The following is an 18,827-nucleotide window of genomic DNA, read 5'->3' as shown; positions in this document are numbered from 1 at the left end:
TAAAACTTGAAATATTTTTTAATTTCTAAAAATATTTCAAAAACCTCTTTAGTGATACCATTATTTGTTTTTAATTTTAATTATTTATTTAATGTTGTACTTTTAACAAAAAAACTATTTATTACATATTTCTTAATAATATTTCATATTACATACACATATTAAAAATATATTAAGTTTTCAAACTGATCGCAAACTTTTTTTGATGTGTGTATGTACAAAGAAGAGTATAAATTAAACTTCGTAAGTATTTCATAATTTCTTGCTAAAACTTAAGCATAATTCATTTTGTAAATACGAAAAACTTGCTTAGCTTATAAATTTCAACCTGAGTGTAAAAAAACAATTACATAACACAAAAAAAAACTCGATCTCCAACTTACAAAGTATCAAATGCCTTTTCAATATTACTACGTGTTTTGCATTTTCATCCCGACTCGTCGGCCCGTGACAATAAAACCTTGTTATTTGACATCAAACCACAAAGAAACGTTTATTTGACAGCCCAGACACTGCAGAAGCCTGTTTGACGGTGTAAAGCTTAAGTTTTGTACCTCTATCATGAGTTCGTGGTGACAGTTGTCTGTAGTAATATAATAAATATTTACATAAAATTTCATATACTCACGCCTTTGGGTTCCCACATTGGGGTAGGCAGTTTAAGTGACACAATGCAATTAAAGCCACATTTGGCATATGTTTGGGTTAAGATTGTATACAATCTTGTGTAACTTAGTGCACCATAGCGACAGGTTGCCAGCCTTCTTATAGGACACTATTAAACATCATCACCCAGTCGACTTTTACAACGCGGGATGATAAACAGCTGATACCTTCTAAGTTTTTCTTTTGGTTCCAGATCAGCATGGAACTGAGTATATATAAAATTTCACTTCTTGTTATTCACTGGCGCAGTAGATTTGGCGCAAAAAACTAACAAATGTGATTCGTTATAGCCAGCAACAGCTATCATTGTTGCATTCATGATAGAGGCATCGATGTGACCATCGACCTTGTAAACAACCCTTTACACGTCCCACCGCTAGAGACGAAGAGTTGGACTTTTAGCAGCAGTGGAGCTTGTGAAAGAATTCGTCCAGGGAGGTATTGCCACGTTACTGCCACCAAGCAGTAATGTTAGCATTACATCGTTCCGGATTTGAAGGATAAGAATGCTAGTGAAACTATAGCCAAAAGGGACTTGGCAACTTTTGTTTCATTAATACATATTTTTTTGTGAAAATACTCCACAACTTTGTTATTATTACTGATCGAACAATCATAAATAAAGTCCTTGGATTACCACCTTACCTATTTCTGCCGCCAAGCAGTAATGTGAGTATTACGCACTGCGTTCCGAATTTGAAGGATAAGAGTGCTGGTGAAATTACAGGCACATGGAACTTGTCAACTTTATGTCTCTGGGTGACGAACGCAATGGCAGTGCCCCTCGGGTCTTTGAGGTTTAAAGATATAACTGTCACTGCAAGTGCCATGGCTAGATAGTCATGTTGCTTACCAGCAATAATTGTCGTTTTTTATTATTAAAATTTGAACCGCGACAAATTACATTTGCGGGACCTAAAAGTGTTCGCTATTTCAGACGCCCCGCAACACTATACTGCATTTCGCGCGCGTCATTGTCCAACCAAAAGACTGTATTGCTGCGTACCGTGTTATGTCGAAATTTCTAAATTTTAAAACTTACAATATATTTTAGTTTCTAATATCTCATTCTAAAACCCTAATACCACCAAAAATGAGATGTCAGGAAATAGATTAAGCCTACAGAAATCATCAAGAACGCTGTTAAATCAAAACACAGAAAGTGACTTTACAGTGTATTGGTTTGACATGGTACAGCAGGCGCACAACTTGTTCGTCTGTCACAAAAAAAACCTTAAAAGGACACATTAAGGTCATTCAGTAAACTCCTAAGACGGTTATTTTTCAATAGATGGATGTTTTTAAGATTTTAAAAACTTATACTAACACATGAAAAATTGTAAGAGACATATTATTAATACGAGGAATAAAAATAAACTGGTTGTTCTTGACAAAGACAGTCGTCTCTACAAAGCAATTAAACAATTAAAGGGGCAATATATACGCTTATAATAATATAACAAGGTTCTTGTTGCTGTTCACAATTTGCAATTTGCGAGGCATAAAACTGTCGCATACAAAAAGTTGACACAAAACGTTTTTACACGAATTTGTTGTGTTTTGCGTTGACCTTTCGAATACGGATTTTTTGAGGTTGGAAGTCGCCAAACCTGCGAGCGAGACGATTCGTGATAACTCTCGAAAACAACTTATCCGCTCACGCGATACATGCAGCCGTAGACGCATACCACACCTAGAGGTGCCGGTGATGATTTTATATCGATTTATCGGATATCGAAGTTATAACAGGTAAAAGAACTAATATTAATTGCTATTTCGGTAACTACTCTAGCAAACCATAAAGTTTTTAATGCCTGTGTCTGTCATTTAAAAAAAATAAACAACTTCAAAAATATGTCACGACAATCGTGTGTGTTATTGTTTGGGCTGGTGATTTCGGTGTTTATTTATTGAAAACATACCGTAAGTAGCGTTTTTTAAGTTTACCCTGAATATAAATGTTTATAAACTATACTTTAAGGAGTAATTTCATGGTAAACGTTAGAACCACTCAACGGAATATTATCATATTTATCCAAGTGCACTAAAAGTTTCATTACTGCTTTTTAAGTCCAGGATTTGCGGTGTATTACTGCATTTTATTTGAGGTGTTTTTGTTGGTAGTACGGAGGGTATTTATTTAGCAATGCAGAATAATAATTTTTATTTATAAAAACTTGTATTTAAACTGAATGCTTTTCTAATTTGCGAAACCAAATAGTCGCCATTTTGCGGTAGGAGGAGCGCATCGCGTGAGCGGTTATAGATATGGCTCAGAAGCGAGATTGGCCGATAGTTCTTCAAGAGTGTTTTATCACCTGTTGTGAAGAACAGAACGACCTCGCTTCTGCCCCATGCCTTCGGCGTTTGACCTTCGACGATGACAGAATTGAAAAGCTTCTGGAGGACTTTAAGTATCGACTTGCCGCCCACTCTCAGAAGTTCTGTAGTGATTCCATCATCGCCGCTTTGTTGTTCTTGAGTTGTTTGAGAGCCACACTAATCTCATACAGGCTGACGTCTGGGATATCTTCGGTATAATGTCGGGTAAGCTTGGCTCTGGGGTCTTTAATCTCGCTTTCAATAGGTGCTTTCGTGGATTATAGCTGGCGATAGAAACTCTCTATCTCCCTCAGGATTTCAGGCTTAGATGAAATGATGCTACCGTCATCAGTTTTTAGCTTCGTCAGAATGGGAATTATTTGCTACTTATTCCATAAACGTTATAACTTGAGCCTTTTCGTCTCAGTGCCGTAAGTCATCCCTGGCAGCACTCATTGGTTTAATGAACCACTTCATTATCGTCGAAATCAAAATAATGAAAAAATCATTTATTATCGAGTTCTTAGGTTTTCGCGATTGTTACACATAGGAAATGAAACTATTTTTCCGGATTTAAATCGCGTAAATTAGTTTTTTCAAACATATCGACGTTTCGGGCTCTTTACAGGTATTAATAATAATAACAACGCACACACTCCACATAGCCCCGCACTGGGGACAATTACGACAATATTTACAATTTTGATTTCGCTTAAACTTCGTAATGATGGAGGTACAAATTTTTTAAGGATAAGTACTAAATAGTACAATTTTGGTACATTTTTGGTACCAAATATGTCAGGATTCGTTAAGATGGCACTCAGAAATCTCAACATGTTTTGTCTTATTTCTCAGAAACTAACAAGCAGATCGAGCTGGAGTTTCCTTTACATCAGAGAACTATTAAGGTACAAATTTTTTGAATAACAAGTTTTGATAGTTATTAAATAAATACTGTTAATCCGAAGTACACCAGTCATATTGACAGTCAATACGGAGGGTGAGCCTTTGATATATTGCAATAACTTCGTTCTGATGGAGGTAGAAATTTTTTAAACAGAAGTATTAAATAGTGGGGGCGGGCCTCAGCTACCAACTGGGTCACAGGTGGCGGATAGTGAGACAGTCCTGTAGTATGCAGGATAGCTATGAATAAAGTGAAACCGAAATAAGCAGTCCCGGACCGAGGCGGTAGGGCTATCAGGCAGTGTTGGGGTATTCACTGGCATAGGTACCCTCTTGAAAAGACACGGAAGTCCCGATGATGACCCTATGACATGGCGAGCAAATACCGCCATCAAACAAATGTTGCCCTGGCAGAGGGGAGCAGCCTGCCACTAGCTAGTTGGGCAGAGTTCGTGAAGAGCAGGACGACCGACTAGAAGTTCAACAACAGGCGACGTTGGGTAACATCACAACCGGCTGATGTACCAACCCGTCGTGGCTGATGTGGTGTTATGGTGTTATGGCTAACCTCCTTCCCTTCAAACCATGACAGACAAAAGAAAATATCGACCCCGAGTTCAGGCAGGGGTGCGACAAGTAATCCCTGGGAGTTAACCAACTGCTACAAATTGAAACTTTTAACCTACAACATACAGTCGCTGTCGTCGGATGATGGGCTAGTAGAACTAGAGACCGAACTTGGTAACGTCAAATGGGATATCCTACGATTGTACGAAATTCGGCGCAATGGGGAGGAATTGTTAACTCTGAAGTCGGGCCACATTTTATACTACCGCGAAGGCTCAAAACCCGGTATTGAAGGAATTGGCTTTATGGTGAACCAAGCCATAAAAGATTGTGTCGTTGAAATAAACAGCATCTCATATCGTCTTGCTTACGTGATACTAAGACTTAGTAAAATGTATAAACTAAAAGTTATCCAGGCATATGCCCCGACATTGAGCCACCTGGACGAGACTGTTGAAGAGTTCTACGAGGATCTTAGAACCCTGAACGATAAAGTTAAGACCAAATATACCATAATAATGGGCGACTTCAACGCGCGAGTTGGTAAGAAGGAGAACAATGGGGAAACTAGCATAGGGAATTACGGGTTTGGAGTATGAAGTGCCCGTGGACAAATGTTTCTCAACTTCCTACAAGCTAATTCGTTATATGTTATGAACACCTTCTTCGAAAAACAAGAGCAACGGAAGTGGACATGGAGGCACCCTGATGGCTTACACAAGAACGAGTACGATTATATCATCACATATACTAAACCCGTGGTTCAGGATGTCAATGTGCTAAACAGGCACTACCGGTAGTGACCATCGCCTGGTGAGAGCTGACATATGCATAAAGCTAAGAACAGCGCGAAGGAATCTTATTGTAAAGAAACACCTGCCAGCCGACACCAAATGCAAAATATTGCGAGTTAACGAAGATCTCTATAAAAATGCCGTGGAGGCAAAGATTAACCACGAACAATTAACCACCATGACCGTAGATGTGATCAACGACAAACTAACAGCAGCACTAACTCTGAGCCTTGATGAAATTACTCCAAGTGTTCTACCAAGTCAACCATCTAAATTAACACCAGAAAATATAAAGATGATGCACCAAAGACGGTCGCTATGCAGTGAGGGAAAAATAGGCAGTCAAGAATACAGAAACCTGCAAAAACAAATCCGTATACAGACTCGAAATGACATGATGGACCATAACACCCGTAGCATACAAGAGTCTTTAGAAAAGAACAACAGCCGAAGACTCCTAAAGCTGGAGCAACGCAAACTGCCTCTGTGGCCGAACGGTTACTATGCCGGACTGCCACGCAGAGGTCCCAGGTTCGATTCCCGGGCCGGGAGAAATATTTGTATGACCTACATTTGTTTCTCTCGTGAGTTTGGGTGTAAATTGTGCTTGTCTATATGTGTGTCCATGGCACCCGCGACACAGGGTTTCCCTAGTGCGGGGCTATGTTGAGTGTGTATGTTGTTATTATTATTATTATTATTATTAATGTAATGAATACAGGAAACCACTTACACAGCCTTCATCGATTACGACTCCACATAGTGGTGGTTCGTAGAACGAGCCCTAACTAGATGCCGTATCGATGAAAGGTATATACAAGTCCTCAATCATCTACATCAGAACGCTACCCCGCATATGTCTCCCTACACAAGAAAACCAACAAATTCCACCCAAAGAGGGGTGTCCGGTAAGGAGACACAATATCACCGAAGTTGTTTACCCTAGTACTAGAATGCATATTCCAACAGATGCAGTGGACTGGGAAGGGGTTGATGATCGATGGAGAGAGACTTACCAATCTGAGGTTTGCTGACGATATGGTTCTGATTTCTGAAAGTATCGAGTATTTGCTGACGATGCTAGAGGATTTGAGGGTGAAATCAGAAAAGACTGACCTTAAAATGAACATTGGGAAAACCAAAATCATGACCAACATTCCTGAAGTCACAAACTACCAGCTTCCAGTGGAGAAAGTGACCGAATACATATACTTAGGATATAAGGTTACGTTGGGCTTTGAGAACCAAACAGCGGAAGTGGAACGACGGGTAGTTCAGGCGTGGGCTGCTTTCGGTGCCAACAAACAAACGCTATGTGGCAAAATACCCCTACATCTCAAAGTTAGTCTTCGAACAATGTGTCATGCCCGTGCTCGTCTATGGTAAGGAAACCATGACTCTTACAAAGAAGACCGCTGAGAGCCGTAGAAGGGCATAGAGAGAGCAAGACTCGGAGTTAGCGTGCGAGACCGAAAAAGCAACGCTTGGATACGAAATAGGACCAAATCTAAAGATGTCATGGTTGCCGTGGCGAAGAAAAGGTGGACGTGGGCGGGAAACATTGCGAGATTGGACGAGAGGCGCTGAACAAGGCCAGTAAATGAGTGGAGACCCAGAGCGGATGTCAGAGGGCGCGGTAGACCACCGCAGCGCTGGTTGGACGACATCCGACGACACGGAGGTCGGGACTGGATAGTCAGGTACATGATCGCCAAGAGTGGAAGAAGAGGGAAGAGGCCTGCATCCAAGATTGGATAATAAAACGGCCGCCATGATGATGATGATGATTAAACAATACAAATTAGGTACATTTTTTTTTATACTAAATTTGTCAGGATCCGTTAAAGTACACCCGCCATTCTGCCTCTCACGAAAAGTTCGTCCAGGGAAATACCTTACCCATATCTGCCGCTATGCAGTAATGTGAGCATTAGTGCATTCCGGTTTGGAAGGGTAAGCGTGCTGGTGAAAGGTTACAAGGCACATGGAACTTGTCTACAACGACTAAAACGCAACAGCACTTCTAAGACGGTCATTTATTTGTTGGTATGTAACTGTACTCCTGACACTAGTCATGGTGTTCCAAAATCTACAGAACCTTGTTTTATTGTCTAGAAAACTTAGTTTCAAATTGGACACATACACACATCAAAAAAAGTTTGCGATCAATAGCATAAGCTCCTATAATTCTTTAAATTTAACTTTATTAAGAAAAAATCTATGTTGTATGCTTTCTTTAAATAGGAATACCCTGTTTGAAATTAAAATATAAAACTATTTTTTATTATTTATTTAAAAAAATTGAGCCATTAATCATAATGTAATAGTGATAGAAATTTCATAGAAAGAAAAAGACTGTTTAATTAAACTTAAACAACAATTTATTATTAAAAGGTGTGAATTCAATATAAAATAACTCCTCCCCTGGCTCGAATACATGCGAAGATCCTCCTGGGCATGCTGAGGATCAAGTTATCCAGCATTTCCTGGGGTAACCTATCCCATTCTTCAATAGCGGCTTCCCTGAGCTCTGGAACTGTCTGGGGACGTGGCTCACGGTTCCATACTGCTCGTTTAAGAGCATCCCACGCGTGCTCTATTGGGTTTAAGTCGGGCGAGCCGGCAGGCCAGTCTAATCGTGTGATATCGTATTCTTGAAGAGCAGCATTGACTCGTTGAGCTCGATGTGCGGGCGCATTATCATCGACCAGTACAAATTGGTGCCCATGGTTTACTCGGAATGGTCTGACGATATCATCAATAGCAACTGCTTTGTACATGTCTGCTGTCATGAAGCCCCGATACGGGATCAAAGGCGTTCTAGCTCCAATCATAATGCCACCCCAAAAGGACACCGATTTTCCGCCTTGCTGAACTGTTCCAGTGGCAGTTCTTTGTCTTTCACGGTCGCCTGGTCTTCTCCAGACACGGACACGTCGGTTATCTGGATGAGTGCTGATTCGGGATTCGTCAACGAAGAGACAGTTTTGCCAAATGTTTTCGTCCTCACCTTCTTCATTTTGCCGAAGTCTAGCCCACTGCAATCTTCGTTGTTGACGTTGCCGGGAATTGAGCGGAGCTCGCCAAGACCTCCGTGCTCGTAATCCAGCCTGGTGCAAGCAATTGCGAACGGTCTGCGTGCTAACTTCAAGCCCAGAGGCGGCCCTGACTTCTGCTTTTATTTTAGTAGCGTTGATTGTTGGATCACGGGCTGCCAGCAATCTAATATAGCGCTTTTGGGCAGCTGTCAAAACAGTTGGGCGACCGCTGCGGGGTCGGTCAGCTAAATTCCCCATTCCGTGATACCTCTGCAACGTAGCCACGACACAGGATTGGGATATAGCAAGTCTGCGTGCTATTACTCTCGTGGTGTATCCTTCTTCCCTCAAAGTTACTATTCTAGCTCGTAAAACCTCTGATAATCCTCTTGGCATTTTTTCAATCACAACTTTCCGCGAAAAATATCTTGAATCGCTTATAATTGACTAAATCAGATTTCTGAATGAGCGTAAGCTAGGACTGAAAGCCTTTTTATATGAAAAAACAAATGAACGGGGTCATTATTTTATGTTCTAATTTATTTTTAAATAAATAATCTAAAAAGAAGAAAAAATCATAATATAATCTACAGTAACAAAAAAGATTTCAGTTTTTCGAAGTGATCGCAGACTTTTTTTGATGTGTGTAGGTATTGGTCGAAAATTATGTTTATAATAAGAAACTGGCGTACCCCGACACCCGAATAATATTTAGGCATTGCCTATAAAAATGTTTTCCTCTAACTTTCGCCCAACCAACACAAACCCGCGGCACCAGATGGCTTCTATTAAATCTGATCAAGGTTCCTGTACTTTATCTTATATTTTGGTATAGTAATCTAGACCTATTCACCGAATATATTTTATTCAAATATGTAAAACATAATCTCCAAAACTTGAAATTGGAACATTAATTTCAGACTTCTGAGAATAGTAAACCCAAAACAAAATTTATTCAGGAATTTAATTTCTATATTTTGACAAGGTGTGTATGTAACACAGACGCAAACAAATTAAGTCAACAAAAATTTGTAAGGGAGTTCACTATTGTTCTTTGTGTTATTTTTAGTATTTGGTACAATAAGAGACATTAGAAAACAAAAACACTTAAAAATGAATACAGTAGGCGTATCTGTGCCCAATTATGACTGTGCTCTACATTCAAAACTATATATATACTAAAACAGATGCTAAATTAATTATTGAAGTGTGGCGCTGCATTCGCCTAACGAACATCGCCCAGTGTTAATTTAATCTTTAAAAAGTAGCTACTTAAATTTTTTCAAATCTATGTATTTATATAAGTGTTCATAATTATTCAATTCGCCAAGAAAACTGTTATTTCCGTGAAATATCTAGTACTTTTAAGAGATTTTAGTGCGTAAACATCGGCTACAAATTTACTCTGTACGGCTGTTAAAATTGTGTGTGACTTTGATCTTTGATGATAAATAACATCATTTCATGATATATTCCCGTATAATCAGTGTGTGAAGTGCAAATAATTGGAACAACAGGATTACAAGTGTTTTTCACAAGGAGGCTGGTTGCTACCGTCCGTTAAAACAGCATCCTGCTAATAATACTCATTTCGTCGTAACTTGTTTACATCGAACAAACAACCGACTTCGAAATCTATACTGTTATTTCGCCGATACAAGTTGTGTACGCACTGGTATATCGGTATAGTGGCCTGACTCAGAGCAAACCGTCTGCGGTTCGCATTTCAGCCACCAAAGGGGCGTATTAATTTTGTATTTTTTTATTTGTTTTTTGATATTTTCATTTTATTTTCCTTTATAACCTTATATTTACTTTTATTTTATTTATAGTAATATAAGAATCCAAAAACACCACAAAAATATACACAACACACTGGAACTATCTCCTTTTGCTTGAGTTTTGTCAAACAAATTCCGGATACAACGTCTGGGGCATATCGAATAAAGTTATATACTCGGTAATTTATCTAATTTCCCCACATTTAGCTGATGCATTCAATAGGTGCGTTGACGAAGGTATTTCCGATTTGATGAAATACAGTATTAGGTTATTCCTTTATTCAAAAGCGGTAGGAAAGTTGATCCTAGCAACTATAGACCCATTTCAATTCTACTAGCTTTAAGTAAAATATTCGAAAAGGTTATGTTGACTCAACTACTGTCGTATTTCGGTAAAAATTATATTTTTCATAGTGAACAATATGGGTTTACTAGTGGTAGATCGACTGGCGATGCGAGGGTATCACTACTAAAACATATATTTGATGCTTGGGAAAGGTCCCAGAATGCTATTGGGGTTTTCTATGACCTATCAAAGGCATTTGATTGCGTGGATCATATTACTCTTATTAGGAAGCTGGAATATTACGAAGTAAATGACAAGGAGTTGGAACTTGTCTCGTCATATCTTAACGGTAGAATTCAGAAAGTAGACAGACATACATGGAGTTACTTCTTTGGGTTCTCCGTTAAAAATGTGTGTTCCACAAGGTACAATACTTGGACCTTTCTTATTTCTCATTTTATTAATTAAATACCATTCTTTGTTAAGGACCTTTGCGAAATAGTATTGTTGGCTGACGACACATCCTTGATTTTCAAAACAGACAGACATGACGTTAACTAAGATAATATTAATATACTTAACTATAGAAGTACACATAAACTAGTAACAAATAAAACCAGATCAGTAAAAACGTTAAAACAGGGCGTAAATCACGCTTTTTATATAAATAACGAATTTATGGATACAAATCTAAGTGAATATTCATTTTCTTAAAAAATCATAATGTTAAGACTTTACTAATATGTATACCTGTATAATTTAAGTATGTATTCTCTGTAATTTGTCTTACCTATAGGCAATGTACCGTGTTGTCTTGGTGAATAAATCATTTAACCTTGACTTTGACTACCCTTTCAAAGGTAGTTTATTGGTTTAATATTAACAATTTATTGTTCAATGCCAAGAAGACAAAGTGTGTTAAATTTGAATTACCTAATGTAAAATCGACTAGCAAAATCATAGAAACAAATAGAAAAAAGTTAGACTTTGTTAATAAAGCTGTTTTTTTTGGGAGTGACCTTAGATAGTAAACTCCAATGGTTTCCACACATATCTTCCTTGGCCAGCAGATTAAGCTCTTACGCAGTCAGTGAGAACTTACCGATGTTGCTACTACTAGACTAGTTGCTAAACTAGTAGCTATAAATAAGTAGCTATACTTCCATAGTATAATGTCCTACGGGATTCTCATGTGGGGTAAAGCGGCAGATATACTATTGCATTGCAAAACCGAGCGATTTGTTCTGTGTACCGTTTAGGTACTCGGATTTCTTTCAGAGAAAAGTTTAAGGAGACTGGTATCATGACTGTGGCATCACAGAACATTTACTCAAATATTTTATATGCCCTTAAAAATATACATAATTTCGTTAAGAAAGAAGATATCCATAATATTAACCTTAGAGCTAAGTCCAAAGTCATGGTACCACGATTTCATTTAACTAAGGTAAACGATTCTTTTAAGGGGAACTGTATACGTTTTTACAATAAGATTCCGGAGCATATATTAAGTTTACCATTTCCTAAGTTTAAAACTTACATTAAAAGTGTTTTAATTGAAAAGTCATATTATAAAATTGTAGACTACGTGTTAGATTCCATACAAATATGATTCAAAATTTATTCTGTAGCATTTAAGTTTATTTGAAAAGAGCAATTCCTAGAATTTCTTGCTTGTTCCTCTCAGGGAGGACGTAGTGAACGAGAAGTAGCTTAAAAAAAATGACGTTTTCAAGTGTAAAAATTTTACCTGTGGAATAAATGATTATTTAACTTTGACTTTGAATTGTTCAGAATAGACAAATAATACGTTATTCACCTTACAACAATGTAAAAAGGGATCTCTTAAAAGTAGGAACAACGTGAAAGGAACAAAGTGAAATACAAGCCGTAGAAGATTTTTGGTTAATAAATAGAATTAGGCGTTACTTTGTATTAATTAATAGAATTAGGTGTTACTTTGCGTCCGTGTTTGCGGCCGAAGAATGGTTGGTTTCGACGTCGAGCAATCAACAGACCCTGAACAAACGCCGTGGAGAGGCGAAACACGTGTCGGGTATATTTTTGGTGGTGGTGTATGTGACTGTAGTTGCGCTTGTGTTATTTATTTTATTAATTTTATGCGGAGGACGGGTGGGAAAATTAACCGCTTGAAAAATTATTCAACACAAGAGAAGCAATTTTGCACCATTTCACCTTCACCGGGTTCATGGATTAGCAAATTAATTTACTTCCATTTTTTTATTTTTGATTAGTCTAATACGAGGGCGTAGATTAAAAAAAAATAACAAATATAAAATAAAACGAAATACTCTGCCCCATTTTAAGTGAAAAAAGAGATAAATGTATTGAATCGAGTTCTTAGGTTTTCGCGATTGTTACACATAGGAAATGAAACTATTTTTCCGGATTTAATCGCGTATATTTGTTTTTTCAAACTTTACAGGTCCCATGGTCGCGGTTGACTGAGGTGGTACAGTCTTCAACCAGTTATGTCTAATATTGATGCAAACTACCCTATTTTTTTCACTATAGTTACAATAGTTATTAATTAAATACCTTATTTTTAATTTTACAAAGAAAGCGTTCCAATTTACGTTACATTAAGTTTTACAAATTATTTTATTGAATGAATTTTTATTAAGTTCAATCTCAAATCTTTGTAAAACTAAAAATATGGTATTTAATTAATAACTATTGTAACTATAGTGACAAAAATAGGTTGGTTTGCATCAATATTAGACATAACTGGTTGAAGACTGTACCACCTCAGTCAACCGTGACCATGGGACCTGTAAAGGGCCCGAAACGTCGGTTTGTTTGAAAAAAACAAATATACGCGATTTAAACCCGGAAAAATAGTTTCATTTCCTAAATGTATTGAATTTCAATTTAGTTTACGTTTAAAGTTTAGTTAACGTTTACCAAAACTGATACCCAGAATATCGGTAGAATCGAAACCAAATTAATATTGTAATCTGGTGGCCGTCACAGAGATCACGTCTTCGTATTGACGAGCGGTAATCTTGCCATTTACACGCAGATAATATTGAGAAGTAATTATAATAGTTTGAAACATGCCAAGTACAGTGCCTTGGAACCGATGTACTATTTTGTGCCATTGCAGCGCAGACTACGGGGACTTGGGGTGCGGAGGCTAAAGAATTCATCAGGGAGTTGAGTCGTCGGCTTAGAAATAGCGGCTGTGATCCACGCTCTGTATCTTACTTGGTGCAACAAATTTCGTTGGCCATTCATAGCGGTAATGCTGCCAGTGTGGGGACGTTTGAACCAGCTGATCTTTTTTCATTGTAATAGTTGGATAAAAATGGCCAAGTCGGGCGAATTGCATTATTAATTTTTATGTAACGAAGCCTGTTGCTGATTTATATTTGTGTCTTCCTGACGAAGCCTACGTTGCGGATTGACATAATTATGGAAATTAATTTAGTTTTTAAATGAATTGAATTGTATTTAGTTTATGGAATAAATGATTAATATATTATTTTGATAAACGATATTGATTTATGAAAATAATTTCAAATAAGATTATAAAAGCTTGAGTTTTTCCGTTAAAACTTAACGTCTCTTGACTACGGAGCAAAAATCGAGTTCAATTGTCGTTGTTTTAAATAGCTTCATTCGGCCCTCGCGACTCATATCGCGCATCGTTATGATCGCAGTTCTAATCTAAACTAATCAAGTGGAAGTAACAGTTCTTTAAAGTGAATTTTAATGTGCAATTATTCACAGAGACGACATGTTCTAAACCTTAGAATAATAACGCATAGAAACCTAGTCCGCACACGCTAAGTGAGGCAAATTGAAGCGCGCCAAAAGGGCCTACACGAGCGGGCAAGCCTTCAGTGCTCAAGGTCAACTTGCACCGCGAACAGATCAAGAATTTTAGCTAAAAATGACGAAATGTGCAGTAAATAAGTGTAAAAATGCGTCAGACAAACATAAAATAGATACTAACATCACATTCCACAAGGAAGTAACGCGTTTCAATTTGTATTTTTATATAAATATTCACTAAAAAACCGAAAATTAACCTACTACTAAAACTAGCCTACATGAATTTGATTTTTGCCTCACTTGTGACAGTTCGTTTGATATGAAACTATCATTCTATGCGTTATTATTCTAAGTTCTAAACACAACACTAGCAATAGTGACAGTGTTTTGTCTTAGTGTTGAATTTTCTCACAGAGTATCAGTACCGTAGTACCGTGGACAGACGTGACAGTCTATACCTATTGGGAATGAGCTAGACAGGCAGATAATATTGAGTGTTTACCAATGATATTGATCCACAGTTGGTGCATTAATGTAAAGCCCCTAGCAAAGTCGATATTAGTTGCACAATACATCTTATTTTGTTTTTGACCCAGGGGCCTTCCGCTTACTATTTATAATGATTATGATTACTAAAAAGAAAAACAAATTAAGTAAAAAAATACAGTCGAGTAGTTGAAAATATTGATGTTATGCACTTTACCTTGCGGAGAGGCAATGATCTTTAGATCATGCAGCCTAGTCTTTTATTATATTTTTTTAATTTACATATGGTATCCTTAGTAACTGTTATAATCGTATTATTATTATATATACGCTGTTATTGTGTAGTCAGAACAATCTGTTGCGTATTAATCGATGATTTATGTTTTGTCTTGTTTTAACACGCGTCATTAAATGCCTGCAAAACGAGATGGATGGTGTGAAATTTTGTATATTATTTCGCGATTATTAAATATTATAAAGTACAAATTAATCAAAAACCACAACATTGCTTACCGAATCAATGTAAATAATTTTAAATTTAAGTTCACACAATTACTTAGTCAAATAGCGAAATATGAGCAACACACCGATATAAATCCGCCATCTTGAATAGTTGACAATCAACCAAATAATGTGTATCAGTGAAACAAAGCGTGTGTATGGAACGTTGGCTTACTGGATTCGCTCTGGACCTTTTGGAGGGAAAAGTGTCGTTTTTATTTTGACTTTCAATTATTTTGTGAAATCTAGTTTAAAGTGGAATAGTATAGTGCTATTGTGCCTTAATCGAAGATTAAAATACGAAATGATACGAATCTCGAACTAAAATACCTATATGGGCCCGTTTTAAGGAATCCCGAGTCAATCCAAGCACGCCGCCTCAATTTGCCTATTCTCTTTGTGGCGGCCATATTTACAGAAACATAATCTACATTCTGCTAAGCGGAAAACTCGACACTGGCGAAATCTTAAAAAGAAGGAACCGCCATTGAGCAAAACGAAGAAGAAGAAGAAGGAACGTTGGCTCCATATTCTACTATTATTTTCCCTATTAAGAAACTTCTAGCGCCTGACTCGCTCTACCGCGGCGCTTTCACTCCGAACCTAATCACTTCTCTCGTTCGTGAATTCTGTTAATTTGCAGAATATTTCGTTGCGACATTTTGAAAATTTTGTTTTTCAAAGTATTTGTCTCAATAACCAAAGGTTACTAATATAGTACAAAGTTATTACAACTAATAATCGAAGGACTTTGCTATTGAAAACACAGTAGACACTTTTACTATATCTTTTATTCTTTTTCCTTGATCACGACTTCAGAACAAATTAAACTCGGGTCAAATATGGCGCACCGCGCGAGGGCGCTTGTACGTCCTTTCTTTTTAAAGTCAGTTGAATTACTTAATACGAGATAATGAAATAATATTTATAACAATGTACATATCTTTATATTATTTATTATCATAAGAAATATAATTTCACATTACAGCATTCTTAGAATAATAACACATAGAATGATAGTTTCATATCAAACGAACTGTCACAAGTGAGGCAAAAATCAAATTCACGTAAGCTAGTTTTAGAAGTAGGTTAATTTTCGGTTTTAGTGAATATTTATATAAAAATACAAGTTGAAACGCGTTACTTCCTTGTGGAATGTGATGTTAGTATCTATTTTATGTTTGTCTGACGTATTTTTACATTCATTTACCGCACAATTCATCATTTTTAGCTAAAATTCTTGATCTGTTCGCGGTGCAAGTTGACCTTGGGCACTGAAGGCCCGCCCGCTCGTGTAGGCCCTTTTGGCGCGCTTCAATTTGCCTCACTTAGCGTGTGCGGACTAGGTTTCTATGCGTTATTATTCTAAGACAGCATTCTTGAAAAAAAACTGCGTAGGAATAATAGTTGTTAAATGTTGAAGTCAAGTAGAATTCTTTTTACGAATCAAATATTGATTCATATTTTTGGTACAATATACTTTAAATATGTATTACCTAATAATAATACAAATATTAACTATTCGCTTTCACTATGTTGCCTGACAATAAAGGATTTTTATTTATTATTAGATTAAAAATCAAATCAAAGAGCCGTGGTAACCTAATGATTTAACTTACTGCCTCGAACAGAGATAGTGGGTTTGAATGCGAGCTTCTCGGATTCTATGCGCGAAATGAAATTTGAAATTTGCCATGAGCTTTTCGGTGAAGGAAGACATCGCGATAAAACCTGCATGTCAAAGAAGGTTCACAACCCTCGAAAAGCGTGTTATGACCCCAACCCGCATCGAGCCAACGTGGTGGACTATTTCTTGTAACGGGACGAACAAGTCGTGCGCCTGATGGTACCTGATGGTACGTGGCCTGATACGGCTCTCAGTTACAGCGCCACTCAGAGCTTTAAATTGTAAAGATCTTAGGGACACTACCACTGCACCCGTCACCCTGCGACATAAGTTGTTGACAAGTCCCATGTGCCTGTAATTTCACCAGCTTATCCTTCAAAACCGGAACACAGTCATGTTGACATTATTGCTTGGCAGCTGAAATAGGTAAGGTGGCAGTACTTCCCTGGACAAACTCTTTCACAAGGATCTCTACTGCTACTAAATACCCGTTCCCAGCAGTGTTGATAATGATGGTTATTATTAGCTTCAAAGAAAGTTATAATTATAAAAAAGCTAGATAAAATACGAGGACACCGGTCCATTAACCGTAACAAACCTATCTAGAACTGGCCACTTATAGACTGTACAATGTATTCAATCGGCACGAAATGTCGATTCGAATTTAGAATTCAAATGGCCATCGATTCGTTCTCGGCGCTGATTGGTCGATCGCGAACACTCGTCAATGGCTTGTTTTCTGGAATTGCGTTTCTTTAATACTAGTATTTGAAACGTAAAATATATTGGGAATATTCACTTGTTTATTATTGAAACATTGATTGTAAACTTAATATCTACTAGCCTTATGCAAAAAACAGTCAGTAAAACTTCTTTTACATTACCTCTTAATTTTTTTTTATTTTTTTTTATTTATTAAGTTCATCATTTCAGTTCAACAGTTGTTACATCAAATAACATGTTCAATTTGTTATTAGTATTCCAAGATGCATAACTAGTGATAGATGAAACATAACTTGCATAGAGCTGATTAGTCTTAATATGTAAGTGCTATGAAATCGAATGCAATCACAAAATAAACAGAGAACAATATAGATACTTAATTGATAAATAACAACTTGAAAATCTATAATAATACTTATAGATAAGATTTGCCGGTTAGCCGAGTCCGAGAACATATCCGCTGTGGCACTGTGCTTATTGTGCAATCTAGACAGACGGCGAGCTGGTGACTTCGGACCTAGTTTAGTTCTTCTAAATGGTGGCGACAGAAGGCCAACAATCTTACGACGAGGGTAAATTTGAACATTGCTGTCAATTGCGGACAATCAATTTAGTTATTTAAAAGTTTGTGTAAGAAACTAAGGTCCAAAAGATCTCTGCGCTTTTCAAGCGATACCATTTGAAACGTTTACCGTTCTAACGTTTACAATGAAATTACTCCTTACAGAATAGTTTATAAAAATTTATATTCAGGGTAAACTTAAAAAACGCAACTTACGGTATGTTTTCAATAAATAAACGATTGTCGTGAGGTATTTTTGAAGTTGTTTATTTTTTTTAAATGACAGACCCAGACATTAAAAACTTTATGGTTTGCTAGAGTAGTTAACGAAATAGCAATTAGTATTAGTTCTTTTACTTGTTATAACTTCGATATCCGATAAATCGGTATAAAATCATCACCGGCACCTCTAGGTGTGGTATGCTTCCAGAGATGCATGAATCGCGTGGGCGGTTATATGATGCATTTTAATTAAAAATGAACGATTAATATTTTTGTATCTACAAAGGATGTTTTAACACTTTACGATGTCCTCATTTGGATCATAATACAATCATGGGCATTATATCTTAAACTAAAAGTAACAAGAAAAATATTCAACTATTATATTCTTATTCGTCATAAGTGAGCAACAACGTGCAAAAAGGAGCGAGAAAGTAACAAACTTAACACGTAAATAAAAAATAAATAAAAAAGATACCAACACTTACATAAGTATTATAAACACATAAAACATTTAACGTAAATATAATGTATATATACAAGTATTG

General features: G+C 36.9%; 1 protein-coding gene across 1 annotated transcript; it reads left to right on the top strand.

The window, feature by feature from the left end:
* The first annotated feature begins 4,445 nt into the window (after positions 1-4,445).
* Positions 4,446-6,641, top strand: LOC113236295. The gene is made up of 3 exons (XM_026472307.1): positions 4,446-5,004; positions 5,249-5,752; positions 6,202-6,641. The coding sequence occupies exons 1-3, from the start codon at positions 4,446-4,448 to the stop codon at positions 6,639-6,641; spliced, it is 1,503 nt and encodes a 500-aa protein (XP_026328092.1).
* The last annotated feature ends 12,186 nt before the right edge of the window (positions 6,642-18,827 follow it).

Source organism: Hyposmocoma kahamanoa, unplaced genomic scaffold (genome assembly GCF_003589595.1).
Source record: "Hyposmocoma kahamanoa isolate Upper Pololo Valley unplaced genomic scaffold, ASM358959v1 91, whole genome shotgun sequence".
NCBI classification, from domain to species: Eukaryota; Metazoa; Arthropoda; class Insecta; order Lepidoptera; family Cosmopterigidae; genus Hyposmocoma; species Hyposmocoma kahamanoa.
Note: the sequence above shows the minus strand (reverse complement) of the source record. Positions and strands in the feature narration are given on the sequence as shown.